This window comes from Scyliorhinus canicula, chromosome 17 (genome assembly GCF_902713615.1).
Source record: "Scyliorhinus canicula chromosome 17, sScyCan1.1, whole genome shotgun sequence".
Classification (NCBI taxonomy): Eukaryota; Metazoa; Chordata; class Chondrichthyes; order Carcharhiniformes; family Scyliorhinidae; genus Scyliorhinus; species Scyliorhinus canicula.
Window position 1 is genome coordinate 90,450,446 of NC_052162.1, and position 10,234 is coordinate 90,460,679.

A 10,234-nucleotide genomic window follows, 5' to 3' on the forward strand; every position below is an offset into this window, starting at 1 on the left:
GAGATGCATTGTTATCCCAAAATTCACAAAGGTGCCCCATTGCCTTTGGAATGCTGTTATCAGCTCACATTTCCCACAGGTTAGGCACAAAATTACGTTCAAGATTTAGGGTGCAGAACTATATCTAATCAGCTGCTGTTCCTTCACGGAGGAGAAAAATCTTCACATTCAATTCAGGCCTCCAGGGCTCATGAATTATGGATCTCCCCACTTCCAGTCACTGTTAACATCGCCTATGTGATAAACCAGGCCACTTCACGAATGGTTTCTCAATTTGGTTTTCCTGATAGAGAAATGTTTACTTTGTCACTAAGTTTGACTCGAATCATCGCCAATCATGTTACCTTTCCTGAAGTTTTGATTCCTTTAGCTAATGTTACCCCAACAATTATCCAGGCCAGAAGCAGAGTGAGGGCTAAATACCAGACAATGTTTCCAGTCTCATCGATTGAACTTGAACGCCGCAAAGCCACAATACTAAATGAAATAAGAAAACATCTCAAGTCAGGATACTGTTCATTACACAAAGTTCAGGTTTTAGACTGTTAATAATGATCTGAAAGATGAAGAGAATCAGCACTCCTTTTCAAAGTGAAATCACAAGAAATTAATATTAAATTTGGTATTTTTTTCTTTGTGTTTATGGCACTCAGCCTTTATTTTCGGCTGCCATCAGGATCGAGAAGGAGCCCAATGAATATAAGAATTGCTAGACAAGGGACCTGATATATTGGCCGTGTCCCACAGGAATCAAGATGAGGCGTGGCTGATAAACCCCTCTCGTGAGGCCTCTTCTGGGATTCTCGATGGTCACCACACCTCGGCGAGATCAAACGACATCTCGCAAGACGTCACGATCTGGATTCCACCGACAATGTGCAGGGCCCAGACTTGCAGCATTAAGTGAGTCTAAAAGCTCACTTAACTCTGCCGACGCCAGATCGAACTGCTCCTGGGATTTACTGGTCACCAGAAATGGGACCAGGCGTAACAGCACTTGAGAGTCTCCCAGCTGATCAGAAGCCTCTGGGCAGGCCGGCACACAGGGACTATTGATGCCACCGGGCCACCTGGGCACTGCTGTCCTGGTCAGTTGGCAGTTACAAGGTGCCCAGGTGGCATTTTGCCCACACCAGGGATTGGGCCCTGCATGAATTTGGGTGGGGTGTGGATGGTGGGGGGGGGGGGGGGGGGGGGGGGGGGGGTGTTCGAGAATTCCCCAAAAGGTGAGTTGCGGCATTGGGTGTATCTGCGGGGGGTGGGGGGGGGGGGGGGGGGGGGGGGGGTCAGGAGATTGGGGCATTATTTAAAAATGGCTTCCCAATGTCTTCTGCAGGAAATGCGACTGAGTGCAGCGTCGGCGGGGTATTTCCCATTGAGGCCTGGAAACAAAATCAGTGCTGTTAGATAGTGAGGTTGTTCCAGGCACTCAAGCCCTCTCATCCTCCCCACAACAGGTCCTGCCTTTTTTTCGTTCGATTGCGTCCAAGCAAACGACAATAGAAAATCAAAATATCGTGGACGCTGGAAATCTGAAATAAAAAAAGTAAACACTTGAAACACTCAGCGGGTCAGTCAGCATCTGTGGAGAGAGGAGCAGTGTTAATGGGAGAAATTACAGGTGGGATTCTCCGGTCACCAACGTGAAATAGGGTTCAGCAATCAGCTGGTGAACCCCGGGGGGGGGGGGGACACGCCGCTTTTGTACATACACATCTATGTACACCACACACCGTCGCGACGGCCTCAGGGCGTTACCTGAGGCCCTCCCCTGATGCTCTGCCCCCGATGGCCCGAATTCCGAACGGCGTGGAACACTTATCCTATTTTTTCGTGAACCCGGAATGGTGGCTAGGGACTGAGTCCAGCGCTGCCAGTCGGCTGGGGGCCTTTCCGCGGGTTGGGATGATGAAAAAAAAATCAAAGCCATTCTAAAGATGCCACGACCCACAGACAAAAAGGGTGTCTTGAACATACTGGGGATGATTAGCTTTGTGGGAAAGTTTATTCCTGACTTTGCCTCCAAGACGTCCCAGCTTAGGGAATTCATTCAAAAAATGTTGTTTTCAGCGGTCGCCAAAACACGAGCAGGAGTGGAAAGCATTGCTCGTCTCACTAATGATAGTGTCCGTCTTTGCCTTCTTTGACCCGACTAAGATAACTAAGATTTCCACTGATGCATCCCAGGTTGCTTGGAGCGGTACGTCTGCAGCAGGGTGCAGATAACGATTGGCTGCCGGTGGCATACGCGTCATGCGCTATAGCTGAAACAGAGCGTTAATGTGCACAGACCGAAAAGGAATGCCTGGGGCTAGTCACAGGCCTGGAAAGATTTTATGACAACGTATATGGGCTCTCTACATGTTTGGTAGAGACGGACCACAGACCACTGGTTGCAATAGTACAAAAGAACTTGTGTCAGATATCCCCTCCAGCTCCAGCAAAGGACTCTGACTTTTTCTATCCACCAGGCAAGTATCTGGCAGTCGCCAACACGCTCTCTAGAACCACGGCCATCAATGAGGTTTGTGTGGGGGCTGACAAAGTCCAGTTGCATGTTGATCTTGTTGCTGCGTCGCTTCCCGTCTCTGATGAAAAGTCACGCCTGATCAGGACATAAACAGCCAAGGATCCTGGCCTGCAAAAAGTCATCAAATGTCTCAAAGAGAGGTGGCAAAAAGGCTCCTGTTCTGCATATTACAATGCACGTGACAAACTCAGTGAGGTGAATGGTCTTCTCCTGCGGCAGCACAGAATCATCATCCCGCACTCGCTGAGGCCGCTCATTCTTAGAAAACTTCACAAAGGGTACCTGGGCATTGAGAAATGCAAGCGCAGGGCCAGGTAGACCCAAGGTATTGCAAGTATGGTCGACCACTGCGATACGGGTCAAACATTTTACTGCAAACAAAACAAGGAGCCGATGCATGTGGAAGATATCATTGCTAGTCCGTGGCAGAAAGTGGGCATGGAGTTGTTCCATTTTAATGGAAGTGACTACCTGGTCTTAATTGACTACTTTTCCAACTATCCAGAGGTGGAGTAGTTGGCGAACTCGACTGCTCACTGTGTAATACAGCATGTCAAAGCAATCTTTGCCCGGCATGCCATACCATCTATTGTCATGTCGAACAATAGGCCATGTTTCAATAATTATGAATGGACTGAGTTCCGCCTATATGACTGCAGACACATTACCTCCAGCCCGCTATATCCCCAATCGAATGAGAAGGCAGAAAAGGGCATACACAGAGACCTTTGATAGCCGGGAAGATCTGTATCTGGCACTGCTCAGTTATTGCTCGGCCCCACTTTAAATGACCTTTTGCCAGTAAAGCTGTTCATGAACAGGCAGCTGCGGACAACCCTGCCTTCCATGGTGGCTCCCACTGTCAATCAGCCAATTAAGAGGAAATTAGTTGAAGTTAGAGAAAGCAGAAAGAGGTTTACGATAGGTCTACAAGGACGCTCTGGCCACTGCAGATAGGGGACATTGTTAGAATTGAGGACCCCAATGGCAGGGAATGGGTGAAACTGGCAAGGGTACAACATGCAGGTCCGCACTCGTTCATGGTGATCACTGAGGATGGTTCACTCCTGCGCTGGAACCGAAGAGCTCTACTAAAAGTACAACGGCCAGTCATGCTGAAACCAATGGAAGAGTTTGGGTGTAATCCTAAACTTGAGGAAGACACGGACTGTCCAGCACATCCTGGGTTAATGATGCATCTGCAGTGGCGCATGTGGAAAGATCTGCAACTGATGAAGGTGGGGCACACTCAACAACTAAGCCATTGCTCAGAAGGTCGACCAGAGTAAGGTGTAAGCCTGACAGACTGAACTTAATACAAAATGTCTATCATATGTGTTTGTAAGTACCTATATCTCCAAAGATGGATGTGGTGATATGCAGACATGTATATCTGTTTGTAACTATAAATATATAAAGTTGTTGATCAATATATAATCATAGGTAACACCTCCTGCCTGGGATGGCACCAGACATGCATCGCGTGACTGACGTGACTCAACAGTTGGCAGTAGGATAGATAGTAGGACAATTGCATTTAGAGTAGCTCCCAAGGAACCTGAGTACCATTGTTTGTTATGGGCCAGGGTTTAGAGAACCCCAAAGTGTATCATGGAGTTCACCTGACCCACAACATTTAATAGATTGTGGTATGGGGAGCACACTGCCCACTCGACAGGTGTGGCACAGCAGAAATGGAAAAGTATTTTTTAAAGCAAAACAATGTTTATCCTGTTTACTCAAGTTAACCTTTTTAAAACATATAGTGAACATCTTAGCAACCATCAATTCAAATACAACCCCCAAAGTATACAACACTAAGTAAACCTTTAAGCTTTCCTTTTAACATCCATAAGACTTAAAAATAAACCTTTACAACACAAAGATCAGGTTTAAATTCACTATTGAGAGCAGTTATTAGTTTTAAATTACCAAAGGATCGATTTACAGTCTTTAGATTACAGAGAGAGACAAATACACCTTCTGGCTGTTACTACAGCTATCCAGCTCTGAAAATGAAACTAAAACACACCCTGCAGCAAACAGCGGAAAACGAAAGTAAAAAGCTGACAGACAACCCAGCTCCACCCACACTCTGACATCACTGATAAACACCCATTTCTTCAAGGTACATTTCTTAAACACTCATTTCTTAAAGGTACTCTCACATGACATCTCCCCCCAAGGAAACCATTTTTCACTATCCTTTAAGAAATGCACACAGTAAATATACATTTTTGTTTCAAAAAACACAACACGTGAACAGGTATAATAATATGGTCCATTTTTGTTCTTGTCCCTCCAACTGAACCTGCTTCCGTTCATCACATTCATGACAAAGCATCGGCTATCACGTTTTCTCGTCCTGCCACATGTACTATTTTTAAATGAAATGGCTGTAACAATAAACTCCAGCGAAACTGCCTTGCATTGTTATTCCGGAATCGTTCCAAAAACGTCAACGGATTATGATCAGTATATATAATGGTGACAGACGGATTGCTGGTCACATAAATGTGAAAATGGTGCAAAGCTAGCACCAAACTCAAAGTCTCCTTCTCAATCATTGAATACTTTTACTGGTGAGAATTCAATTTCTTTGAAAAATAACCAATAGGCCGCTCTAGCCCTTCGTCGTTGTCTTGTAGAAGCACCGCATCTACACCCACATCACTCGCAACAACCGCCACTTTGAATGGTTTCGTATAATTTGGGATGGCTAACTCAGGAGCAGTGGTTCACACAGCCTTCAGGCCATCAAATGCCTGTTGAGACTCCGCTGTCCACTGGAATTTGTTACGCTTCTCGAGGAAGTCCGTCAGTGGAGCGACCACACTGCTAAAATTTGGTACAAATTTCCGGTAAAATCCACTCATACCAAGAAATCGCATTATTTCCCTTTGTGTCGAGGGTATCTTTTGTTTTCACATCCCTTGGGACCATTCAGCCCTGTCCAATTGTATGGCCAAGGAAAGTGACTTGGGCTTTTCCAAATTCACTTTTGGCTAGGTTTATCACCAGACCCGCCTCCTGATGTCGACTGAATAACTCCATCAGATGTTTTGAATGTTCTTTCCATGTCTGGCTGAAAATTACGAGATCGTCGATGTGTACCGCACAATTGGGTAATCCTGAAACGACTGTTAGTTAACCGTTGAAATGTGGCTGGGGCGCCTTTCATGCCAAATGGCATAACTTTGAATTGGTATATACCATCTAGAGTCACAAAAGCTGAAATCATCTTCGCCCTTTCGGATAAAGGTACCTGCCAGTAACCTTTAAGTAAATCCAATTTGGCAATAAAAGTTGATTGTCCCACTTTCTCAATGCAATCCTCCAAACGTGGGATAGGATAAGAGTCCATTCTTGTAACTGCATTAACCTTTCCATAGTCCACAAAAAAACATTGGGGACCGTCTGCTTTAGGTACCATCGCTATGGGTGAGCTCCAATGGCTGCAACCCACTTCAATCATGCCATTTTTAAGCATACTCTTAAAAACCTGTGCCCATTTTAAAGGGTTAAGTCTTTATGGATGTTGTTTGATTGGAACAGCATTTCCCACATCTACATCATGTATAGCCATTTTAGTACTTCCCAATTTATCTCTACAAACTTGTCCATGTGATATCAATAACTCTTTCAGGTCAGTTCGTTTTTCCTCTGAAAGGTAACTCAACAATTTATCCCAATTTTTAAGAACATCCTCATTTTCCAATTTAATTTGAGGTATGTCAAATTCACAGTCATCTGAATTTGGTTCGTCACTTTGAGTTAGAATCATTAAAACCTCCTTCTTTTTCTCTCCTTCCCTTTCAAGGTACCTTTTAAGCATATTCACATGACACACTTGGTGAGTCTTCCTTCTATCTGGTGTTTTTAACCACATAATTCACCCCACTTAATTTCCTTTCAATCCGATAAGGTCCACAAAACCTAGATTTTAAAAGTTCACCTACCACTGGTAACAACACTACAACTTTATCTCCACTGGCAAAACTACGAACTTTGGATTTCTTGTCCGCTACCCGTTTTATCACATTTTGTGCAACTTTCAAATGTTGTCTAGCCAATTCACCTGCTCTATTTAATCGTTCCCTAAAATTTCACACGTAATCCAATAATGTAATTTCCGATTTCTCACTCACCAATTTTTCCTTAATCAATTTAAGTGGTCCTCTTACCTCATGACCAAAAAATAGTTGAAAAGGACTGAACCTGGTTGACTCCTTAGGTGCATCCCTAATTGCAAACAGTACGAATGGAATTCCTTTATCCCAATCCTCTGGATAATTGTGACAATAAGCCCTCAAATTGTCTTTAATGTCTGATGCCGCCTTTCTAATGCTCCCTGCGATTCTGGATGGTAAGCAGTTGATTTAAATTGTTTTAGTCCTAAGCGATCCATAACTTCTTTGAATAATCTTGAGGTAAAATTCAAACTTTGATCCGATTGGATTTTTGTGGGTAGTCCATATCTAGTAAAGAATTTAAGTAACTCCTCCACAATCTTTTTAGCTGTAATATTGTGTACTGGAATGGCCTCTGGAAACCTAGTAAATACATCCATTATCGTCAAAAGATATCGATTCCCACTTTTTGTTTTAGGAAGCGGTACGACACAATCAATTAGGACCCTTGTAAAAGGTTCCTCAAATGCTGGAATGGTTTTTAAGGATGCTGGTTTTATCACTGCTTGAGGTTTCCCTATCACTTGACATGTGTGACATGGGTGACAAAATTTAACTGCATCTTTATGTAGTCTAGGCCAATAAAAATGTTTCAGGATTTTAGCTTGAGTTTTCCTTATTCCCAAATGACTTCCCACTGGTACCTGATGTGCAACTCGCAACACCTCCTTGTTACGACACAATTCGGAAAAATCCCAGGATATACGTCCTCCACAACTTCAGTTGTCTGATTTTCCACCGGCTTATCAACCACAGTTGTCATCACTCCCACCTGCGATCCAGCTACATCATTACCCAAGATAAACTGTATTCCTGGACAAGATAATTTCTCTATTACTCCTACTAACACCTCACCAGTCTTCACTGGACTTTCCAACCTTATCTTGTATAATTGAACACTACTCCTCTCACCCTGAATTCCTCATATTACCACCTTTTCTGGCAATATTTCTCCCAAACTACATAAGCTGTCATCTCTTAGCATTAAAGATTGACTAGCTCCCGCATCTCTTAAAATTCTGACTTCCGTACCTACTTCACCTGGTACACATGAGTAAACTTTGCCCACACAAGTAAATTATTCAAAGAGATCTGGCACCTTCTTATCAATCACCTCTTGATCAAGCTGTACAATCTTTTGCACCTCCTTTACTTCACTTGGGCTTTCCGTTACCACTTTAACAATCCCCACCGTCTTATCCTGTTTTACCACATCAGCCTTCCCAGTGCTTTTCTTCAACCACCAACTCTGTGACTTTACATGGCCTAGTTTATTACAGTAAAAACATTTGCAACTTTTAATTTCTCTTCCACCCTCCTATTACTCCGACTACCACTTCACCACCCTTCACTGGACGTTCCACCAGACCTAACTCCGGGCCAACATTTTCATTTTGGTCACACCCGGATGCACATTGTGCAAGTTTCTTAGTATCAGCTCCTGTCCTTTTTCCGGGACAATCACAAGAGGATACCGTCTTCCACGCTAAATTCTGACAGCTTGGAGGAAAATGCCCGCAACTCGCCAGGGAGCTGTCTATGCTACCCACCATACAGGACTATGTGCTGAACCTTTGACTGGACTGGCTCCATCTGGGTCCACTCACAGATCTGTGATGCAATGACAGGCAAGTGTCCATAAAATTTAGGGTTGCAACCACCTCACTGGTCATGGGGGTCGACATGGGGCCGGTCGATAAAGGCAATCGGCTCAGTGCGTCGGCATTCGCTATCTGGGTTCCTGGTTTGTGCTCCAGAGAATGCTTGGAGGCAGCACGCAACAAAGCCCAGCGCTGGATCCGTGCGGAAGCAATGGACGGTATTGGCTTATCCTAAGACCATAAGACCATAAGACATAGGAGTGGAAGTAAGGCCATTCGGCCCATCGAGTCCACTCCACCATTCAATCATGGTTGATTTCAACTCCATTTACCCGCTCTCTCACCATAGCCCTTAATTCCTCGAGAAATCAAGAATTTATCAATTTCTGTCTTAAAGACACTCAATGTCCCGGCCTCCACCGCCCTCTGTGGCAATGAATTCCACAGACCTACCACTCTCTGGCTGAAGAAATTTCTCCTCATCTCTGTTCTAAAGTGACTCCCTTTTATTCTAAGGCTGTGCCCCCGCGTCCTAGTCTCCCCTGCTAATGGAAACAACTTCCCTACGTCCATCCTATCCAAGCCATTCATTATCTTGTACGTTTCTATTAGATCTCCCCTCAACCTCCTAAACTCCAATGAATATAATCCCACGATCCTCAGACGTTCATCGTATGTTAGGCCTACCATTCCTGGGATCATCCGTGTGAATCTCCGCTGGACCCGCTCCAGTGCCAGTATGTCCTTCCTGAGGTATGGGGCCCAAAATTGCTCACAGTATTCTAAATGGGGCCTAACTAGTGCTTTATAAAGCCTCAGAAGTACATCCCTGCTTTTATATTCCAAGCCTCTTGAGATAAATGACAACATTACATTTGCTTTCTTAATTACGGACTCAACCTGCAAGTTTACCTTTAGAGAATCCTGGACTAGGACTCCCAAGTCCCTTTGCACTTTAGCATTATGAATTTTGTCACCGTTTAGAAAATAGTCCATGCCTCTATTCTTTTTTCCAAAGTGCAAGACCTCGCACTTGCCCACGTTGAATTTCATCAGCCACTTCTTGGACCATTCTCCTCTCGGAAAAGTCCCAGTAGAGGCTTATGATCAGTCACAATAGTGAAGCGGTGGCCGTACACATATTGGTGGAAGCGTTTCACTGCAAAGACCCCCCACTGCCAGGCCCCCCTTTTCGATCTGCGCATATTTATTTTCCGCTGCAGTCAATGTGCTGGATGCAAAAGCAATTGGCCACTCGGCCCCATTCTCCATCTTGTGCGACAGGACGGCCCCAATACCATACGGAGATACATCACATGTGATGAACAAAGGCTTTCCAGGATCAGTGGGTTAGTAACCCAGACGACAACAATTGTTGTTTTACGCGCCGGAAAGCGGTTTCTTGTGGCTGACCCCAAACCCAGGTGTGGGGCGGGATTCTCCGTTGCCCGTCGTAACGCGGGTTTCCGGCGAGAAAAATCGGTGTTAATCACTCCGGCGTCGGGGCCTTCTTTTAGGCCGCTATTCTCCGTTCCCGGAGGGGCTAGCAGCTGACTGACGCGATACGCGTTTTTTGGAGGATAAGGAGCAGAGAGACAGACCCGGCATTTGGGGGGGGTTCCGGCATTTGGGGGGGGGGGGGTTCCGGCATTTGGGGGGGGGGTTCCGGCATTTGGGAGGGGGGGTTCCGGCATTTGGGGGGGGGGGGTTTCCGGCATTTGGGGGGGGGGGTTCCGGCATTTGGGGGGGGGGGGTTCCGGCATTTGGGCGGGGGGTTTCTGGCATTTGGGGGGGGGGGTGGGGGGGGGGTGGTTCCGGCATTTTGGGGGGGGTTCTGGCATTTGGGGGGGGGGGGTTCCGGCATTTGGGGGGGGGGGGGTTCCGGCATTTGGGGGGGGGAGGTTCCGGCATTT

The 10,234-nt window shown here is 45.7% G+C and overlaps 1 protein-coding gene across 2 annotated transcripts in view; it reads right to left on the reverse strand.

Annotated features, from left to right (window-relative positions):
* The window catches only part of LOC119952286 (sodium- and chloride-dependent neutral and basic amino acid transporter B(0+)-like), a 212,114-nt gene that overhangs the window by 117,183 nt on the left and 84,697 nt on the right, over positions 1 to 10,234 (reverse strand). For both annotated transcript variants that reach the window (XM_038775912.1, XM_038775911.1), the window contains exon 6: positions 345 to 477. In XM_038775912.1, the coding sequence (XP_038631840.1) occupies positions 345 to 477 (133 nt within the window). The remainder of the gene's footprint in view (positions 1 to 344; positions 478 to 10,234) is intronic.